Raw genomic sequence first — 20,325 nt, forward strand, 5'->3', positions numbered from 1 at the left:
CCCTCGCCCCGCCCCTACGGGGGCGGGGCTGAGGGAAGCGCAGTGGGGTCCCCTCTGCCGCCGAGGAGCGAGCGTGGGAGGTGCCCCGGCTCTGGGGCCGGTTCTTGAACTTAGTTTCTGTGAAATGAGCCTTCCTCTGGCCCCACCCAAGCGCCGTGCTTAGTTCTAGAGCAAAACAGGAATAAAGGTCCCTAGGGCAGGGTCCCCCGGAATCCGGTCCTGGCGGAGGCAGAAGCCGCAGGACGCCTGGTCACGGGGCGGGGAATCCACCACCCCGAGGCCGACCTGCTGTCCGTCCCCAGACGCGGACGTTGAATCTCGCGTCTCCCCGCCCTCGTCCCTGCCCCCGTCCCTGCCCCTTGACACTGGCTTTCGAACCCGGGGCCTCTCGGCGTGGGTCACTCTACCACTCAAGTACCTCCCCAGCACCCAGACTTGCTCAGACTTGTGATCCTCCTGCCTCAGCCTCCCGAGCAGGGCGAATCACGGGCACCGCCTCCACGCTCTCTGCAGCCTTGGACTCCTAAAACAGGGGAGCGCCCCGGAGCTGGAGTGAGGGGCTCTGCAAAGGAAGGGGCCTTCCCAGAGAAGGTGCTGGAAAGGACCGAGAGGGCACCCTGGCAGAATTTCCCCTCTTATATGTAGATTAATATTCTCTTCACCCTGGGTTCCCCCAAAATTCCGAATTATTTCTCTCACTCCCTAGGGGATAAGGGAGGAGAAGGGGAATGGGCCTTCTAGTATCTGATTAAGGAGGGTTAGGGAGCTGAGAGTGGCCGCCTGGAAAGGGCAGGAGCCTGTCAACACGCACACGCTGAGCTTCCACACCCACGGGGTCTCGCGCAGCAGCAGCCTTCAGAGGCTGAGAGAAGCCGACAGGGATTGTGAACCACTGCCCCAAGGAACAGGGAAACAGCACGGGAAACCAGCTCAGCATTAGATGGGCCCTCAGTGGTCTGCAAAGACTCGGAGAGGCCGTTCCCAGCCAGGGAAAGAGGTACGCTAGCTACTGGGCTGCAGACCTCTTCCCGGAGCCTCCTGTGGGTTAGTGATCATTTTGGTTGTTTGCTTTTTAGGAGAGAAGGTTAAGAGAGTGAGAGGGAGATAAGCTGCCATCTGTCAGAACAGTTAGTTTTCCTGCGGGAGCAGAGGTTAAGCAGACTCGATGGGTCCTGTTGGCTAAGATCTATTTCTCCACCTCACACTGCCCAGAAAAGCTAACGGTGACCCCTGCAGATCTGCACTAGCCAGTGTGGTCTCTTAGAACCACCCATGGCTCTGACACTTGAAATGTGGCTGTAGGTGTTAGATGTGCTGGAAATGTAAAAGACACTCTGGATCTTGAAGACTTAGTGTGAAAATAATGTAAAGTATTTTGCTAATAACTTTTTTTTGATTACCTGTTGAAATAGAATTTGGATATAGCAGGTTAAATATATATATATATATATATATATATATATATATATATATATATACATATACTATTGGGCCAGAGTTGTGGCTCAGTGGTAGAGCGCTTGCTAGCATGCATGAGGCACTGGGTTCGATCCTCAGCACCACATAAATAAATAAATAAATAAAATCTATTTAAGAATTAAAAAATAAAGACAGGGTCTCGCTGAGTTGCTGAGGCTAACTTTGTACTAGTGATCCTCCTGTCTCAGCCTCCAGAGACACAGGGATTAAAGGTGTGCACCACCACACCCAGCATTCCTAGCCCTGTTTATGTATTTATTAAATATTTTTGAGTTGTAGATGGACACAGTTGCTTTATTTTATTTATTTATATTTGTGTGGTGCTGAGGATCAAACCCAGTGCCTCACGGGTGCTAGGCAAGCGCTCTACCACTGAGCCACATCCCCAGCCCCTCTTTTTATGTTTTATTTTGATACAGGATCTCACTAAATTGCCAAGGCACCACCATGCCTGGCACTTTATCCTTTCTTGACTGATCACTCCCTATTGTCCAGATGCCCGTATGTGAGAGAGGCTACTTTGGCTTTCTTAACAGCATCTCCGTTCTCACTATTACAGATTGTGTTTTTCTGTCTCACTTCCCCACTTGGGGTACAAGCCACTTGAAGGCAGGAAGGTTCCATAATCTGTCCTTTGTACTTTCATAATTCTGCTGCAGACGTTTTCGTTGGGTTCAGTGAAGCAGTAAGTACTGGATGATCAGCTGCTCTGCCCACATAGGCCATCACATTTTACCTTTTCTAAAAAATATCCCAGTTATCTGGCATTTCTCACTTCCTCAGAATCTAAAACCAGGAACAGGACTCTTCCTTTATAAAGTCAATGATCTTTTTACATAGGGCAGGTAGCTTTGACTGCAACGGAATGAGAAAGAGGGATGGTAGGCAGAGAAAGTATCTTGGAAGAATCAGGGCGTGAGGCCTCATTTCCTCCTCGAGAAAAATTCCCCAGAATACTACCCTGAGTCATAGGGTTCCACCCCCCAATCCTTACCTCACAGGGCTTCCATCCCCCTGTCCTGAAAGAACATGAGAGATGTGCCAGGAGGGTCTGATGAGAGCTCCCCCCCCTAAATCCAGCTTCTTTTCTCAGACTGACACCTCCCATCTGGGGCCACAAATAAAGTGAAGGCTCAGAGGCGTTTTGTTGGCTGCCGCTGTCTCCCCAATTACTGACTGGGAGGAGGACTGAGAGAAGTTCATTGAAATTCATTTTTGTGAATGTTTAATATTTCAATTAATATGATTAGGTCCAAGCCTGAGTGAGCCTCAGGGCGGCAGATCTGCTGAGAAGACACAGAGTAATGAGATCAGTGGGCTGTGGGGTCTTCCCTTCTGCATCCTCAGAGGGCGTGATCTATTTAGCATCTCCATAAATACCAAGATCAGATTAGAAGGCAGGAAAGCAGCATCGGGGGTGGGCAACTACTACCTGACTCAAAGCCACTTTGGAGATAGGATCTGAGGGAACCTGGCCCCTGAGTTCCTACTACTACTACTACTGCCCTCACCCCATCTCCATCTCAGGGTCCCCTACTGAGGGCCTGGGCATCCACAGGATGAAGTGTACACAAATCTTCACACACACACACACACACACACACACACACACACACTTCCACTCAAATATACGCACCTGTCAGAATGTAGCTTCAGGACACAAAAACCCAGGTTAAGGAAGGATGGCAGGTGGTCAGTATGGAATCAAGCAGTAGAAAGAAGGACTGTCTCACCCAGGGCTTAAATGAAGACAGAAGAGGAAGAAAGGTCAGGGTTAACCACTGGCCCCACTCCCAAGAGGAATGTTTGATGTGGGAGTTAAGTGCGAAGACTCGGGCCAGACTGCCCAGGCTCCAATCTCAGCAAGACCTCTTTCTAGCTGCATGGCCTGAGGCAAGTTATTTAATCGCTCTGTACCTTGGATTCTTCATCTCTGTTTGGAGATAATGATAGAATCCACCTCGCAGGGCGCAGGGCGGTGGTGAGGTTTTAATGAGTTAGAAAGTAAAACACACTTGGAACAATGCCTGGGACAATGTAAGTGCCATATAAGTGCTGTTACTATTATTTCGCTTCCAGAAGAGGAGACTGTCAGTCTCTGGGATTGGGCTGGGACACATTTCAAAGACACCAGCACCACTGTGAAGACATCAGCCCCACCCTGGGGTGAGGAAGGGAATGACAGGGAGGGCGGGTGTGAGTCAAAAGCTGTGAGTCCTGGTAGGAGAGCCTCTGACAGCCACCACTGTCGCTGAGTGGGCCCAGTGAACGCAGGAGCAGGTTCCCTCAGATCCTGGAGCATGCCAATCATGCATACAGGTATAATTGTTTTCAGGGAATAATGGCTCCCAGAGGTGCTTCCGGACTCCTTTTGCTACCTGACTCAATCAGAGCGAGTCCCATCCAAGGAACTCACTTGAAGGAAGAAGCAAAGGAAGGAGTAATTTGGCTTTGCTTCCCTGACGGGGACTTGGCAGCTGTGTTTCTTCCCACCGAGAGAATCAGGAGTCCACTCTTGTCACGAAGTGTTTGTTAAGCACCTACTACGCTTGAAAAAGACACGGTGCTAGACACCGGGAACAGTAGAACCCTGGATTGAACGCTGTCTTGGTCTTGAAGGCGCTTCCAAGTGCGACCTCCCGCTGCGCCTCCCTGCCCACACACTTACACACCCGAACCCCGAGAGAGACAAGGGGGTGTCGGCAAAGGCCAGCAAGTGACCTCCCGCTGCGCCTCCCTGCCCACACACTTACACACCCGAACCCCGAGAGAGACAAGGGGGTGTCGGCAAAGGCCAGCAAGCGACAGTGCTTCTTGGTTCCTTTTCTGGAAAACACACAGTTCTCCTTCTGCCCTCATCCCTCAACCTGCTCTTCCTCTTCCCACCTCCCTTTCCTTTTTCCTCCCCGGGTCCCTTCTGCTCGGTCCCCAGACTCTGCGACCTGTGTCCCTCCCTGTCCATGCCTCCCTCTCTCTCAACCCGCCCAACTGTTGTATCCGTGATTTCCTTCCCGTGGTTTCTTTCCTTGGATCTCCACTCTCAGGCTCCCCCCATGCCGACTCCCTCTCCTCCCCGCCCCCAGCTCCCATCTCCTGGGTCTTCTTTCCAGCACCGGGGACAGCTCCAGCCCCCGGAACAATGGACCCCACCTTAGGGCTCCTCTATAAATTCTCCATCTTAGTGCCTGGCCCAACTCCTGGCTGGGGCTAAGATGGGGGAAGGGTTGTCATCAACAGGACCAGCTGCTCTTCTGGGGGCGGGAAGGGAGTCCGGGAGGACCGAGACGGAAAGAGGGCGTGGCTCTCGCCTGGGTTGTGCGTCCCTCTCCAGGGTAGAGAATTTGCATTCTGCCCCTGAGACTGACATCACCGCTGCCGGGGGAGAGGGGGTGGGAGTGGGGAGGGGGTGTGGAGGGGGAGGTTTTTGTTGAGGAGAGCGCGGCCGGAGAGCAGAGCTCCGGGACCCAGGTGACCGGGAGAGCAGGCGGCCCGCGGCGGGAGCAGCCGGCAGCAGCCCAGGCCCGGGGCCGGGGTGGGGTGGGGGGGCGAGGGAGGACCTGAGGGGGCGGCAGGGCCACAGGGACCCCCGGAGCCCTGCCGCCGTCCGAGACCCAGCGTCTGGCCTCTTTCGGACCCCGCAGAAGGACCGGCCACAGGGAGGTGTCCTCCCTGGGGAAGCCAGCGAGAGATCCACCTGCCCCACATCAGGAGGGCCCCCTCTGACGCCTGGCAGCCCTGTCAGTCTCCGCCCAGCGCCCGGGCCAGGCCCGGTCCCCCACCTCCAGCTCCCTCGCCGCGGCCCCAGCCCTCCAAGTCCAGCGCCCCGGCTGCGCCCCAGCCCTCGGGTCTTGGCCACACTGACCCCCATCCTGGGATCTCTGCCAGGTCTCCGGGAGGGAGACCGTGTGTGGGGCTATGCCCCCTGGTGGCGCGACAGTGTCTGCCTAGACCCCTGACCCCTCGGCCCGGCTCCCTGGGCCTCCTTTGTGTGAAGAGCTGCTCCTCGGCTCAGAGTGTTTGGGGGCCAAAGGGAAAGCCAGCCCAGGCGGGGCCCCCGGCCCCCACCACTTGCCTCCTGGTTGGGCAGCTCCCCTGGCTTTGGGGCCTCTCCCTGCTCCCCTCGGCCCCTCCTCGTGGGCCGCCCCAATGAAGGAGCCGGATGCCATCAAGCTGTTTGTGGGGCAGATCCCGAGGCATCTGGAGGAAAAGGACCTGAAACCCATCTTCGAGCAGTTTGGTCGGATCTTCGAGCTGACTGTCATCAAGGACAAGTACACCGGGCTGCACAAGGGTGAGGGGTCAGGCTAGGCTGGAGGGGTGGCCGTGGGTGGACTGGGAGGTTGGGACGAAGGGAGAGGCCAGGCTGGAGAAATGGAGTGACTGGGAAGGGCTGATCTGGGGGAGAAGTGCTCAGGCTCAGGGGACTCCGGACGGATGGAGGAGGTGGACGAGAACTCAGGTAGAGTGACCAGGGGACTGAGGATGGAGGACTTAGGGGTGCGCTTTGGGGTGAAGAGTTTTCAAGAGGCTGCAAAAATGTGGATCCCAGAGATGAAAGGAGGTGTTGATGCTGTGGGTGGACTCCAGGAAGAATGAAGAGACAGGAGAGCTGGTCTGGAAGACAGGGAGCTGGAGGGGTGTGTGTGTGTGTGTGTGTGTGTGTGTGTGTGTGTGTGTCTTGGGCAGAACTGAGGCTCTGAGTAGCCTCAGATAGTGTTGGGACATGGGTCAGGGCACAGAGTCAGGTGCCCAGCCTGTGGAAATGACCTGGGCACGGCAGCCCCAAGACTGAAGAGGGGGACCTGAGAAGTAGGGCATGAAGGATAGATTGGTGAGGGTCTGAAGTTAAAAGGGAGGATGCCCCTGAGGTCTCTCCAAGGACTGTGTGGCTAAGCAGGGTTGACCCAGGGTCAGGGCTTGAAGAGCTCCAATCGCTGGGGAAAGGAGGGCCACACTCCCCCCCTCCCACCACTGGGCTCCGAGAAAAAGCACTTCCGGCTAACTGCTCTCTCCTCTCCTTCTCCGATCCACTCTCCAGCCTGTACCTGCCTCCCCTGTCATCAGGGAGACATGAGAAAGCAGGCAAAACTGGAGAGCAGAGGGGTGGCCAAGATGGAGGGGAAGGAAAGGCAAGGGAGGAAGAGGAAGGAGAGCGGATGAGGAAGAGAGAACCAGGCCATGAGCTCTCACCTGGGCCATCTCCTAAGAGCCCAGCACCCTCCCTGGTCCACCTCACCAGCAGGCCCACTTCTGAGACGGAGCGTCCACCCCTCAGAGCTCCCCAGCCCAGCAGGCAGGAGATGGCAAGATGGGAAAAGCCCCCCCAGTCCTCCGTCTCCTGGGGGAGCCCGTCAGGGAGGGAGGCCAGGACTCACCCCCACCCTGTCTCTCTGCCCCTGCCCTCCTCAGGATGTGCCTTCCTGACATACTGTGCCCGCGATTCAGCCCTGAAGGCCCAGAGTGCCCTGCACGAACAGAAGACGCTTCCAGGGGTGAGTGCCGTCCTGTTCAGGGCCAGGAGGCCAGAAGGTCTTAGAGGTGGCAGGGGACTCCCCCCCTGTCATCACCAGGAAGTCCCTCTCTTCTCAGCATCCACCTTTCTTCCTGCAGATGCATGCATTTTCCTCTTCTTACCTGGAGAGGAGGAACAAGAACCTTTAGTGGCGTAAACTGACCTTTCCTTTCTGAGGCGCAGATGCAGCCCCTCCCCCACTTCCCCACCTGCCCTCAGGACCGCGCTGGAGGGATGACTTAGTGGGGAGTGTGGGGAGAAGACCCTGGACCAGGAGCCACGGGTCGGGGTTGACAGAGGCACCCAAGCACTCTTTTGTGGCTCTGGAGAAGCAGCCTGGGGGGCTGTGAGATGGGGGAGGGGTGCTGCCACCCTGGGACTAGGCAGCTGGGCCTGCTGGTTGGCATCCTAGTGCTGGTTTCTGAACTCAGCCATGCTCCCCTCGGGTCTCCAAGGAAGAGCCCTGGGAACAGAGGCACAGGCCTAGGGCTGGAGCGAGGCCTGGACATGATTACGAGGTAGCCAGGACAGGGCTTGCAACACTGTGGAGAAGCAGGCCTGCCCCTGCCCCTGCCCAGTGCGCCCAGGGAGGCTGGGATGGCCCTGATGTGGTCCCCCCCCCCCCCGCAGTAAGGTCACATCTCTTTGTTTCTTTTCTCAGTTGGCCTTGCAAGACTTGGGCTGACAACTGAGGTTAGGAATAAAGAATCTCAGACTGCCCCCCACCCAACTCATGGAACTGAAGGGAGAGGAGACCCCATTCCCTTTTGCTCTGTCTGCTTCTGTTTTCCCCAGACTGTGAATCCCAGGAAGTACTTCCTGAGATCTAACTCCACCCCTGCTCTCAGCAAACATTTGCTCAGCACAGTCTGGGTGCTGGAGACACATCTGGCCTCTATTCCTTCCCCACGTGGGAAGCAGAGAATGGTGCTGATCATCCATCTCTTCCTGGGAGGGAAACAGACAGAACAGATGGGGGCGGGGAGGACAGGATCCAAGAAAATCAGAACTGTTCGAACCTCTCCCAACCTCAAACCCTTCCAGGTCCTCCCTGGCCTCTGCCCTCAGCTGGGAAGGTAACCCCGCTGCCCCTCCCCATCACCTTGTCCCACTCAGTAGCTAGAACAGCGTCCCTGCACAGCGGAGGACCGTGCCTGTGTGCGAGAGGCTCTGGGATCCAGGGCGAGCATGTGTTCATGCACGCACGCACGCATGTGAGCACCCAGCAGGCCAGATGTGGGGGGGGCACACATGAGCCTGGTCCCCACTGAGTCCCATCTTTCTTTCCCTCCCTTCTCTCTCTGGAGGTCCCTAACAAATCAAAGAGTTTTCACATCCATTGCCATTAGTCTTTCCCTGTTGTCTCCCTATTTCAGAGTCTCTGCAGAAACCAGAGGGGATCAGGGGAAAAGAGAGAGAGAGAAGGGAGACCAAAGTGGGGACTTGGAGACAGGCAGGGGTGGGTGTGAGTCCCAAGTGTGGGTCCTGCCACTGGGGGTATCTACCCTGTGTCCAGGACACAGAGACACTGCCTACCCTTCTTAAGGCCCCAGGGAGGGGGAGGGAGAAGGGAGCCCAGGTTAATGATTGTCTAGCCCTTCTCCAAAGCTTCCAGGTGACACAGAGTTCCCACGTTGGCCCTTGCCCCAGGGGACAGAATCTAGAGAGATCTGACAGCTTCCAATAAGAAATGAGGGGTCCCACTCTCCCACGGGGTGCCTCTGGCCGGGGGCTTGGGGAGCAGACCCAAGGAGTTCAAGGCAAGCAGGTGTCTGCAAGCAAGTCCTCCCTGGCCCTTTTTACCCTCCCGGTTCTTTGCCACTTGCCTTTTCCCTTAGATAGTGTGTGTGTGTGTGTTGTGTGTGTGTGTGTGTGTGTGTGTACAGTGTGTCAGCTGCTGCATGATTCTGTTGGGAAGTTCTTCCTACTCTGTAATCTCCAAGCCCTCCTACTGCAGGTCCCCTTCTGCCCACTACGGTGGATTGACCCAGGGGTGCTCAACCACTAAGCTACAACCTCAGCCCTTTTTATTTTTTATTTGGAGACAGGGTCTCACTAAGATGCTGAGGCTGGCCTCAAACTTGCCATCCTCCTACCTCAACCTTCCAAGTATCTGGTATTATAAGTACGCACCACCATGCCTGGTGCAGGTTCTTTTTTAAATAAGGGCATTTAACCCTCTTTCCTTGCTCCCCATCTTTTTTATGCCCAAATCTAGAAGGTGCTACCATATTAGAGTAGTGTTTGGGGCTGCATAAAGAAAGAATGGGGGTTGCATCTATGCCCATTAAGCCCCACTTCCTCTTCTCTCCACTAATAGCTCCCAGGGGCTGCTTTGCTACAGGTTCCTGAGGGGTCCTGTGAGCCAGGTGGGGTCTCCTGGAGGATGCATCTGTTTGTCCTCGTCTTTTTCCTTTACTCTGTGAAATCCCACTCTGTGGACAGGGAGAGGTGGGCTCTGGCCCCACCTGTGAGTGGTCCCGGGCACAGAGAAGAGTTGTGGAGTCAGGAGTGGAAGACCTGCACCCTGGAGACAATCAGACTTTGTGGGAACAATGAGCTCTTCTCGAAAAGGGGGCTTTGCTCTTGGTGGGAAGAATGGGGACTTAAAAGTGATCCTGTCCGAGGCAGCTCAGCGATTCTTGGTTGGGGTATAAGTTGCCCCTTCCTCTTTGGGAGGCCCTGGGGAGGGCTTATCACCTGGCGGGTGGTAGCTAGGGAAGAGGCGCCTGCCGGGTTGCCAGGTAAACAGGCACAGCTGGACTCAGGGGAGGGGGCAGGTGTGCCAGAGCTGAGCTAACAAAGCCTCAGCTTCTCACAGGAAGTGCTGGGCCAGGAGGAAGGAGGCTGGCAGTGGGCACCGGGGGCCTGGAGGGAGTGGCGGTCTCCCTCGCCATGGTGCCCGTTGTGGCTAGGCACAGGAGTCTCTGAGAATCCACCTCAGCCGTGCTGTTTACTGTGAGCTATTTTCGTACCTGCAAGTCTGTGCAGGGAGGGAACCACATCCTTTCTCTCTGGGTCCCAGGTTCCCGTCTCCAACCAGAACAGCAAATCCCCAAGAGCCTGTTGGGAAGGGGTTGGTGCCACGCATAAGAGTCCCCTGTGCTGAGCCCCTGGTGGGGCGAGCTGGTTCTGCCAAGGTGTCTGTGAGGAAATCTCCTGATTGTTTTGGCTGCGGTACAGGAGAGGAGGTGAAGGACCATGAAGCCCCTGGCTTCTGACCCCAGACCTACACACACACACACACACACACACACACACTCCTAAGGAGATTGAGCCCCAGATGGGATAATCCCAGATTGGTGGGAGATAAAGCTGGGGGCTGTTGGCTGGAGGATTTGTGGACTGTGACCTCGCTCCCCCACCAGCTGCTCTCAGATCCAGAGATCTGGGGGTGGGGCCTGGCCTGGCGCAGGAGTGTCCTTTGAGGTGGGTTAGGGTTGGTCCGAGGCTGTGAATGCCTTGCAGAGTGCCAGGCATGACTTGGCACATGGGTCCAGCATAAGGAGGTGCAGGGGCAGCTGTCATTTCTGCATTTTGTGTTGAGTGATGCCACACAGAGTCTCCAAACGCTGGGACACCAGCGTGGAAGGGAACCTGACTGGAGACCACCTGGTCCGCCCCCTTGGTTTTCAGATGAGGAAGTTGAAGGGCAGAGCAGAGATTGACTAACCCAAGGTCACACAACTAGTGGAAGGCTGGGCTGGTTGGTCCCATGCCCAGGTCTCCTAACTCACAGCCCCACCCCCAGAAGGCAAAGGAACAGTTTGTCTACTTTTTAAAAAAACATTTTAGTTGTAGATGAGCACACAGCATCTTTATTTATTTTCATGAGGTGCTGAGGATCGAACCCGGAGCCTCACACGCGCAAAGCGGGCGCTTTACCACTGAGCCCAGCCCTGGCCCCGACTCTTACTCTTATTTATTCACAGGCACTGGAATAGGACTGCCCCACCATCAGGTGAATGAGGGGGACAGGTGTGGTCCCAGTGGTCAAAGTCCTCAGACATTGCAGCTGAGTCCTTCTCCATTTCCGGTTCCTACCAAGCTCCCCACCCTGCTAAGGAAACCAACCTGTGGGAGTCATTTCCAAGTCCTCTCACCAAACAAGACATGGAGAGTGGAACTAGCGATTCCCCATCCCCACTGAAGACTGAGCAAAGGGGGACACTGCAGGGGTCAGGGAGAGGGGGGAGCTCTGGGGGACTTGTGAGCCAGGGAGAATTGCGAAGGAGCTGGGGACATCCTCTGTTCCTTCAGCGCTGTCTCTGCAGACAGCGGGATGTGCTCTGGAGGAGGGAGGCAGAGAAGGGGCAGTGTGGCCCCCACGGGCTGGCTCTGCACACCTCCCTCCAGGACCAGGACGTTTTCCTGGCCCCTCCCCCACCTCCCAGCCCCCACCCAATCCTCCACCCCAGCAAACCCTGTTCCCACCCCCCTCCCCACTCCTGCTCCGGGTGTGTGGAGCAGCCGAAGTGATGACGTCACCACGGTCGCCAGGGCGACGGGGACGGATAAATCAGGCTGAGTGGGCGGTTGCCATGGTGCGCATTCTCCCGTTGCCACGGAGACTGGGCATCTGCTCCCTTTGTGCTGCCCGAGTGCCTTCCCCCTGGGGTCAAGGGGTGTAGGGGGGCAGAAAGAGAAGCAGACACACCTCCAGGGGTCAGAAGGAACTCTGGGCCTCTGTGGGATCTCCCTCAGTCTAGAGTCCTTGGGGGCTTCTCCATGGGGTGGCCTGTGTTGCTCCGACTTTGTAGAAGGAAGGCAGTTCTTGAATAGTCCCTTGGCTGGGTTTTGTCTCAGGACCTGGGTCCTATGGGCAGGACCCCTTCTTCCCTAGGAAGAGTAGCACTCGTCCCTGGCCCAGGCACTGGGGCCAAGCTGAGCCCATGTGCCCATGAGCATCTTCCTCACATCCTCTCTCTCCTGCCTCTGATCCCCTCGGGTCCTAATCCTAGGCCCTTGCTGCCCATCGGGAAACTTAGTGGCTAGGGAAACTGCCTGGGCCTGGGGCTTGCTCTCCCAGCCTCTGCAGGCCAGCGGGGAGGCTCCTGGGAGTTCTGGGAGGCCCTAGATCTGCCTTCTCTTCTCTCCTTCAGATGAACAGGCCGATCCAGGTCAAGCCCGCCGACAGCGAGAGCCGAGGAGGTAGGTCCGCACCCGAGACTCCATGCCTCTCTTCCCACCCCAGGCCCAGGGCTTGGGGAGGTGAGGGGCAGTCTTCCTCCAGGAAGAAATTCTGATCATTCTGAAGAGTTCCCAGGCCAGATGGAGCCGCCAGCACCCTACTCCCAGTCGGCACCCACTTCACACCCTGGCGTTGGTCCCCAGGGCGGGAAGTAGTGGCAGACTCCAGGGAAGAGAGGCGGGGAAGAGGCTGGGACAGTAGCTGGAGGCCTGAGCATGTCCTTCCTCCTGTGCCCTACCCCCCAGAAGACCGGAAGCTCTTTGTGGGGATGCTAGGGAAGCAGCAGACAGATGAGGACGTCCGGAAGATGTTCGAGCCCTTCGGGACCATAGATGAGTGCACTGTGCTCCGGGGGCCAGATGGCACCAGCAAAGGTAGTTACCCGCCCCTCTCCCGGCTGGCCTTCCTGTCCCTCCCTGCTGGCCCCTTATCAGTAGGTCTCCCGTGGCCTTGAGGTGGGGCTCACCCCTCTCTTTATCCCCACCTCTCTAGGCTGCGCCTTCGTGAAGTTCCAGACCCATGCTGAGGCCCAGGCCGCCATCAACACCCTCCACAGCAGCCGGACCCTGCCTGTGAGCCCAGCCCCCTCCCCAGCCTCCCCTCCCCAGGCCCTGGCGCAGAGGGGCAGTCCACTCAGGATAGGATTCTTCACTCATTGGTGGTGCTGGGGATGGAACCCAGGGCCTCGTGACGCGAGGCAGGCACTCTACCAACTGAGCCAGTTCCCAGCCCTCTTCAATTATTTGAAAGGAATGTCTTGGCAGAAAAACAGCCCTCTAGGGCCATATGTCAAAGAGCATCTCCCCACCTCTCTTCTCCTGTACCCACCTCACCCTCAGGCCCAGTCCCTCACCTCCTCTTCCGCCTCCTTTCCTCAGCCCTTCCAACCTCCTACATGGCTTTCAGACCTGCCATATCCCCACCCCACTTGCTGGGGTGCCAGACTCTTGCTTAGAAGCCCCATGCATGTTGACATTGGTGTTGGTCACCTGAGTGCCTCTGGGAACTCCCAGCAGAGCAAACCTCTGAACGACTCCCGAGCTCTGAGGGGCGGCAGTTGTCTTCAGCAGAGCTGGGCAGCCTTGAGCGGGGCGCGGAGGGGAGGAGACAGCATGGGGTGGAGAACCCTGTTAGGTGACCCCAGGCCCCTGCCACTCTAGAGCCTAAGATTCTATGACAGTCCTTGAAAATGTCCCAGTGTGTGTTTAACTCAGCTCAGGCTGGTGTTAGAGCCTGAGGCTGCATCCACTGAGCACACCATGAGGACCAGGCTGTGGGGCAGGAGCCCTATAGGGAGGTGGGGGCAGCTCTGGGGCAGGAGTAGACTTCTGCTGTGGCTCTTCCACCAAGGGGAGGACTTCCAGGTGTGGATCCTCTGGAGGAGCGGTGACGCCCTTTCACGGTCCCCGACTCTTTCTAGCCTTTTGCACATCCTGGCACAGGGAGCGGGTAGAGCAGAATCTCCCCATGTGGCGTGGACCAAACGGTGGCTTCTGATCCAAAGACACCAGTGCAGGAGGCTGGACGAGGCCAGGGGCTGGCCCCTGGGGAGGAGAGGTGCTGACTGTCTCTCTCTCTGACCTGCATGTGGGGCCCGTGCCCAGGGTGCCTCATCCAGCCTGGTGGTGAAGTTCGCTGACACCGAGAAGGAGCGAGGTCTGCGACGCATGCAGCAGGTGGCCACCCAGCTGGGCATGTTCAGCCCCATCGCCCTCCAGTTTGGAGCCTACAGCGCCTACACCCAGGCCGTAAGCACTCGCCCTGGCTGAGCCTGGCCCGTCCCTGTCTCTCCTGGCCGCTGTGTCCTGCCCCATCTTCCTGACACATTGGGCCTAGCCCACCTTGTGTCCCTCTTTCCAGCTGATGCAGCAGCAGGCGGCCCTGGTAGCGGCCCACAGTGCCTACCTCAGCCCCATGGCCACCATGGCTGCCGTGCAGATGCAGCACATGGCCGCCATCAATGCCAATGGCCTCATCGCCACCCCCATCACCCCCTCCTCAGGTGAGGCCTGTGCAGGGCAGGGCGGGGCTGGGCATCACGGGGGGCCAGGGCACTACGGCCTGGTGGGGCCCAGGGGGGCTCGTCGCTCCGCTGCCCTCAGACTCGCTGACTGGGCCTCCGCCTCTGTGTCCCCTTCTCCGCTGTCTCTGTGGCTCTCTCCTCCCAGGAACCAGCACCCCTCCTGCCATCGCTGCCACGCCCGTCTCTGCCATCCCTGCTGCCCTGGGCGTCAACGGCTACAGCCCGGTGCCCACCCAGCCCACTGGGCAGCCTGCCCCCGACGCTCTGTATCCCAACGGGGTTCACCCCTACCCAGGTGGGCCCTCCGCCTGTCACCCTGCCTGGTCCTCCTCCAAGCCACCTGGCCCGTCCTGGCAGTCACGCCACACTGCCCCATCTAGCCCCAGGGTTCCAGTGAGGCTCCTCCATCCTGGGCAGGGGTACTCTCTATTTCTGACCAGGGAAGCTGGGGCTCAGAGCTGGGACCACACCTCCAGGGTAGCACGACAGCCAGACCCCAGTCCTTCCTGCCTTATGGCCCCGCACCCCGTGCCCAGCGGAGGCTCTCCTCCCCTGCCCGTCTCTGCTTGGAGCTGGTGGCTCCTGCTGGGTGCCAGCCACTCAGGGTCCCTGCTCTCCTCAGCCCAGAGCCCCGCGGCCCCCGTGGACCCCCTGCAGCAGGCCTACGCAGGGATGCAGCACTATACAGGTGAGGCTCCTCGCACAGGCCCTGCCCAAGTGGGGGGACCACAAGAGGAAGGAGGCCAGGCGTGGATCTGGGCTTCTCGGCTCTGCCAGTGCCTCCTTGCACTTTCCGGACAAGCCTTATCCACAGGATGGGTCTGGGGGGCTGAGGGGCTTTTCCTGACAGACCCTTAGCTCTGGGGATCCCACTGGCCTGGGTGAGGGGAGGGAGATCTGTCCGTTAGCGTTCTCTGTCCCCACCAGCAGCCTGCCCTCGGCTCTCTGTCCCCCCAGCAGCCTACCCTTAGCGCTCTCTGTCCCCCCCAGCAGCCTACCCTCGGCTCTCTCTGTCCCCCCAGCAGCCTACCCGGCAGCCTACAGCCTGGTTGCGCCCGCGTTCCCGCAGCCTCCCGCCCTAGTGGCCCAGCAGCCTCCACCTCCGCCTCAACAGCAGCAGCAGCAACAGCAGCAGCAGCAGCAGCAGCAGCGAGAAGGTGCCAGGCCTGGGCAGGGTCCTCATAGCCACAAGCCTTCAGGGATAGGAAGGTCCTCCTTGTGGTCTCAGGGACTTCCGATTGCCCTGTGCCAAACCTAGCTCCTGCCCGTGTGTGGGGATGAAAACAAATGGGGACTGGGTGGCCGGAGCCCTGGCCGCAGGCTGGGCTAGGAGTGGAGGGTCCTGCGGGGTCTGCTTCCTGGCACCCTGTTGCTCACGACCTCGGTCTCTGCCGCCACCCAGGCCCTGATGGCTGTAACATCTTCATCTACCACCTGCCCCAGGAGTTCACGGACTCAGAGATCCTCCAGATGTTTGTCCCCTTTGGCCATGTCATCTCAGCCAAAGTCTTTGTTGACCGGGCCACCAATCAGAGCAAATGTTTTGGTAAGAATACGATGATCCAAAAGACCAAGTGTAGACATGTTGTTGTTGTTGTTGTTGCCAAACTCCACGTTAGAACACGGTCTGATACCACTGAAAGCGCTGTGGTCACGATGGGCCCTGTACCTGAGATCCTGAGTGTCCGAGGGCAGGACAGGACCATCTCTGACACACCCTGCATCCCATACTTGTTGCACCTGAGCTCTTCTCTTCCTGTAGAAAACCACAGCTTCGTCCTTGTTAGGACCAACGTTGGCCAGAACATGGCTGGCTGGTAGAGCGGGTGCTTAGCTCGCCTGAGGCCCTGGGTTCGATTCTGGGCGTGTACATCCACAAAAGTTTGCCCGCCAAATCCATGCTTGATGGAGTCAAGTAGGCTCAGTCTGGGGAGTTTGGTTTTCCAAAGGGGGTAGGTCTTAGTCGCTTCACATCTTTGAAAGGCTGCTCCAGGGACTCCAGGGACTTTGTTTCAAAGCCATGTAAGGTCTGGCGATGACAGTTCTCAAAAGGCCGATTCAGACATAACCAGGCGGAGGAAGAGGCCGCCCTGCAGAGAGTGCTGGAAAGCGTGTCCTCGTTCTGTAAGTGGCTGCGCTGGGATCGCGCGTTCAGCCCATCCGCCAACACGCACTTCCTGATGCCCACGGTGTGCAGGCAGTATTCTAGGCATTAGCGAGACCTAGAAGAAGTAGGTCTGGAAAGCCGGAGCGGCAGCCCTAGGCCCACGGCAGGAGAGGGAGGTGGGCCGGCTGGCCTTATGCCCCTCTCACCCCAGGCTTTGTGAGTTTCGACAATCCGGCCAGTGCCCAGGCGGCCATCCAGGCCATGAATGGTTTCCAGATCGGCATGAAGCGCCTCAAAGTCCAGCTAAAGCGGCCTAAGGATGCCAACCGGCCCTACTGAGGGCTCCAGGTGGGTGCTGCTCCGGTGTTGTGCCCCCCTCTCCGACCCCCACACTGCAGCCAGGGCCCTCGAGTGCGCCACCCACCCTTCCCACCATCCTCAGGGGCCACCCCACCTACCCGGCTCTGGGCATGGGAAACGGACCTGGGGAACTGCCTCAGCTGTTGTTCAGTCACCTCTCTCTCTCTCTCTCTCACACACACACACACACACACTCACACACTCACTCACACTCACTCACACTCACTCCATGTGAGCCAGGAGGAACCGAGTCTGTCTGTGTCTGCCCCAGAGCTTCACACTACCTGTTCTGTCTGTCCGGTCAGTGTGTCCATGTCTGTGTCTCTCTCACTCTCTGGTTCTCCTTTGGGTGGATGAAATTAGGAGAGCAGGTTTGGGGGAGCAAGGTTTGGTTTAGGGTACTTGAGGGTCCTAGAGTCACTGGCTTCTGGAATCTCTGTCCTCCCAGTGGTGGAAACACCAGGTCCTCACTGCCCTGATGTCCAGGTGACTTCCACTCAGAGCAGTGCACCCTGGCCCCTCCAGGGCCGACTGGGGCAGCCTGAGCTGCAGGCCTCGTGGGAGTCACTTTGGTTTAGGTGGCGGAGGTTGGAATGTTGCATTGCCTGATGAAGTTCGCTTAGCAGCCCCTCACCCCACTGTGGGCCAGCGTCCCAACCTCAGGGCCACAGATCTGTGCGCCTTGGTTATTTTTGTGTTAATCTCCTTTGGACTAAACCCCTGGAAAAAAAAAAAAAGCACACAACCCAAGAACAATACCCACGTTTTCTGTTTCTCCCCTTTCCCCCCAATCCTGGCTGCTTAACTCCCCCCACCCCGGGGGCCCCCAGCCCAGGGCCCGTGTCCATTGTCGGCTGAAGCCCCCATCCCCGGACCCCTGCTCCGGGCCCCTGTAAGTTGCATGGAACGAGCGTGTTGTCTTTGGAGCCAATTGTTTGTTATTTGGGGAGGGGCCGTGGAGGGAAGCTTCCCCCCAGCCCAGGGACAGGGCCGGGGGCAGCTCGCGGGATGTGCTTGGTCAACAGTGGTTGGTGACTGTGGTCTGTGTTCTGTGCATTTCTCTTGCTTTTTCTGTTCCTTTCCAAAAAGGAATGAGAGCTCTGCTTAGAGGCGGGGCGGTCTCACCCCGAGACTCGTCCCTAAGCCCAGTCCGGGTGGCCCTGGCCTTGCGGAGGCTCCTCTCCAGGTGTCTGTCTGTCTCTCACTCCTCCCTTCTCCTGGTCCCCCTGCCTGCCTGTTGCTCCTCATCTCTTGCCTCCCCTCTGGCTCTGCAGCCCTCACTCTTCCCTTGGGCTGTCCGACTGCTTCCTTCCTAATGGCCTTTGGCTTCTGTCTCCTCCAACGCCCCCCATCCCCTCTGTTCCTGGCCTTTGCTCTTGTGGCTGGGGGGCCGGATGGTTCCGTTTGGAATGAGGCCTTTTTGATGACCTGCCTTCTCGGGCAGCCCCATCTTGATGCTACCACCCACCCCAGCCCCCTCCCTCTGCCCAGAGCCTGCGGCCAGCACTGCCCCCATCTTCCCCAAGCTTCACCCGTGTTTCCTTCCTTCACAGGTCTGGAGATGCCAGAGGCAGGGGTGCCTCACACCCTCCTCCCACAACTGGCTCCGGCCCTCTCTGCACATCTGCCCTGGGCCTCGATTGGGCTCTGGGGCCAAAGCTGCTTCACGGCCCCGGGGGCACAGGACACTGGCCTGCTCCTGCTACGCACCTGCCTCTCTGACGGCCGTGGCTTGGCTTCCCTGGCTCCGCGGGCCTATTCCTCCCAGGTGCCCTTTTGGCCTTTGCGAGGGAGCAAGGAATAGGCTGGAAGTTTCCAGGGTATCTGCCTTCTGCTCGGGCTCCTGTGGTGGGCCCTCTGTGCCCAGTGCTCACACCTGCCTCCCGACCAGTGGGCCTGCTCTAGTCGTGAAGCCCAGGGTGGGCGGCGGGGCTCCCACACTCCCCAGCCCACCCTCACCCCAGCCTCTTCCCCGCAGTAGGGGCTCCTCAGAAGCTGGTCTCGCACTCCCCTCCACCCAGCTAGAGGTAGGATATCCCTGAATCCTGGGCTCCCAGCCCTAAAACTCACTGCCTCCCCCAAGGGCCCCCTCCAAGGAGGGTGTGGGGGAGCCCTGAGGGCTGCCTCTCCGCCAGTCAGCCACAGAGACCCTCCTCCTTTCTCGAGGAAAAGACCTCCCCCTGAACCCCTAAAAATGTTTACAGTCTCTGCTGGCCCCCTCCGTGTAAATACCACGACCACCCGTGCGTCACCCAGCCCGCCCGGCCCGGCCCGGTCGCTGCCATCTCTCTTTCTGGGAGTTTAGACAATTTTGCCCTTGGATTTTTTTCTCTCTTGATTTCTCCCTTTGCTTTTGGGGGGTAACTGGGTATTTGGGAGGAAGGGAGTGGGGAGGGCTAAAGGGGTTTATTACCTGATCATTTTCTTTAGGAAAAGGTTTTAGGGAAAAGAAAATGGGGTGGGGGTGGGAGTGGGAAGGGGAGACTGGGGAGTCAGTTTCAGACAGTTCTCTATGCTTAACTTATTTATTTATTGCATTTTACTTTTAAAGAGTTGGTCTTTTCTGTCTAAATAAAGAAAAAAGTTTAAAAGCATCCAATGAGAGTCTTGGAAAGTTGAGGGCAGGGACCGGAGGGGAAGGAGGGAGGTTAAGAGAAGGAAGCTGGGGAGCAGCTGGGCGGGCGGCTCAGCCCTCCTTCAGCAAGTCCACGCCTGTTCGCGGCTCTGTGACTCTATTCTTCACCCCTCTTTGGGGCTTAATTCCGGAATGTTCTGTAGAATTGGGCACAGGGAGCAGACTCTCGGGAGCCCTGTCCCCAGGCATGTTCCATTCTGGACCTCTATTTCGTCGACCACGTTCTGTGTGTCCTCCTGTTCTAGACCCTTCGTGGATATTCCTTCATTCCACCTCCAACAACCCCACGAGGTGGGACATAACTTTGCAGACAGGGAAAGGGAGGCTTTGAGGGCAGCTGACTTCCCCGGAGTCACAAGGCCAATAAGGGAAGGCTGTGGGCCGTCTCCAGGCCCCATGATGCTGTTCTCACCTGTCCTCTGAGGCAGAGTCCCAACAAGTAGGGAGCAGATTGCTGCAGTGAGCTCCATCAGGTAGAGGGTGGACTCTCTGAGCGCTAAGGTCCCTCCAATTCCTAGACCTTTTCTGGGCCCCTCTTTAGGGCTGGCTCAGGAGGAGCCCACAGGTGTGGCCTCTGACTTCATGGTACATGGGTCACTTGCTTTCTTATAAACTGCTCACCTTCCCACTTTGATCTGGCCATTACCCTGGACAGGAGTAAATCCCCATCCCTACCTCACTTCTGCCTCCTCTTCCAAGTGCCCCAGACTAAGACTATTTAAAAAGAGAAGCAAAAGGGGAAGTTCTAGGAGACAGCTCTGTGGATGTGGTTTCAGGGGAAAACGACTCTTGGGTGGTAGAGGCCAAGAATGGGACACTTCAGTAGGACCAGGCGGGATTTTTAGCCTAGTTCATAAAAAAGTCTCAGTTCCACAGAGACGGAGGTGTGTGTGGTCAGGGACGGGAAGGAGCCCAGAAAAGGACCAACAGGAGTTGGTATCTCCTATTATGAATTTTCCCTTGAGCCGTCTCAGCTTCGGGGGTTTGAGAGAACAGAAAGATGGAGAGGTAGGTGCTG

At 57.7% G+C, this 20,325-nt stretch overlaps 1 protein-coding gene and 1 long non-coding RNA gene across 5 annotated transcripts; one reads left to right on the forward strand and one right to left on the reverse strand.

Annotated features, from left to right (window-relative positions):
* Positions 1 to 2,697: 2,697 nt before the first annotated feature.
* On the reverse strand, positions 2,698 to 10,151 carry LOC124077309 (uncharacterized). The gene is made up of 4 exons (XR_006846583.2): positions 9,967 to 10,151; positions 6,909 to 7,113; positions 3,116 to 3,218; positions 2,698 to 2,762 (listed from the first exon to the last, which is right to left on the reverse strand). It is a non-coding gene; the product is annotated as an uncharacterized LOC124077309 (long non-coding RNA).
* Celf3 (CUGBP Elav-like family member 3) lies at positions 4,906 to 19,065 on the forward strand. 4 transcript variants are annotated; one of them, XM_058571971.1, is made up of 14 exons: positions 4,906 to 4,947; positions 5,665 to 5,770; positions 6,889 to 6,971; positions 12,094 to 12,142; positions 12,428 to 12,556; positions 12,675 to 12,754; positions 13,787 to 13,930; positions 14,043 to 14,184; positions 14,351 to 14,500; positions 14,828 to 14,893; positions 15,228 to 15,362; positions 15,608 to 15,751; positions 16,524 to 16,660; positions 18,226 to 19,064. In XM_058571971.1, exons 4-13 carry the CDS (start codon positions 12,094 to 12,096, stop codon positions 16,649 to 16,651), a joined length of 1,167 nt encoding a protein of 388 aa, XP_058427954.1. In that variant the 5' UTR covers positions 4,906 to 4,947; positions 5,665 to 5,770; positions 6,889 to 6,971; the 3' UTR covers positions 16,652 to 16,660; positions 18,226 to 19,064. The 4 variants fall into 4 exon arrangements, with proteins under 4 accessions (XP_058427954.1, XP_046277506.1, XP_046277504.1 ...); XM_046421550.2 differs by lacking the exon at positions 4,906 to 4,947 and having other exon boundaries at positions 5,029 to 5,770; positions 12,431 to 12,556; positions 18,226 to 19,065; XM_046421548.2 differs by lacking the exon at positions 4,906 to 4,947 and having other exon boundaries at positions 5,029 to 5,770.
* The last annotated feature ends 1,260 nt before the right edge of the window (positions 19,066 to 20,325 follow it).

This window comes from Marmota monax, unplaced genomic scaffold (genome assembly GCF_021218885.2).
Source record: "Marmota monax isolate L192 unplaced genomic scaffold, Marmota_monax_Labrador192_F-V1.1 WCK01_AAM20220418_F8-fsc00108, whole genome shotgun sequence".
Classification (NCBI taxonomy): Eukaryota; Metazoa; Chordata; class Mammalia; order Rodentia; family Sciuridae; genus Marmota; species Marmota monax.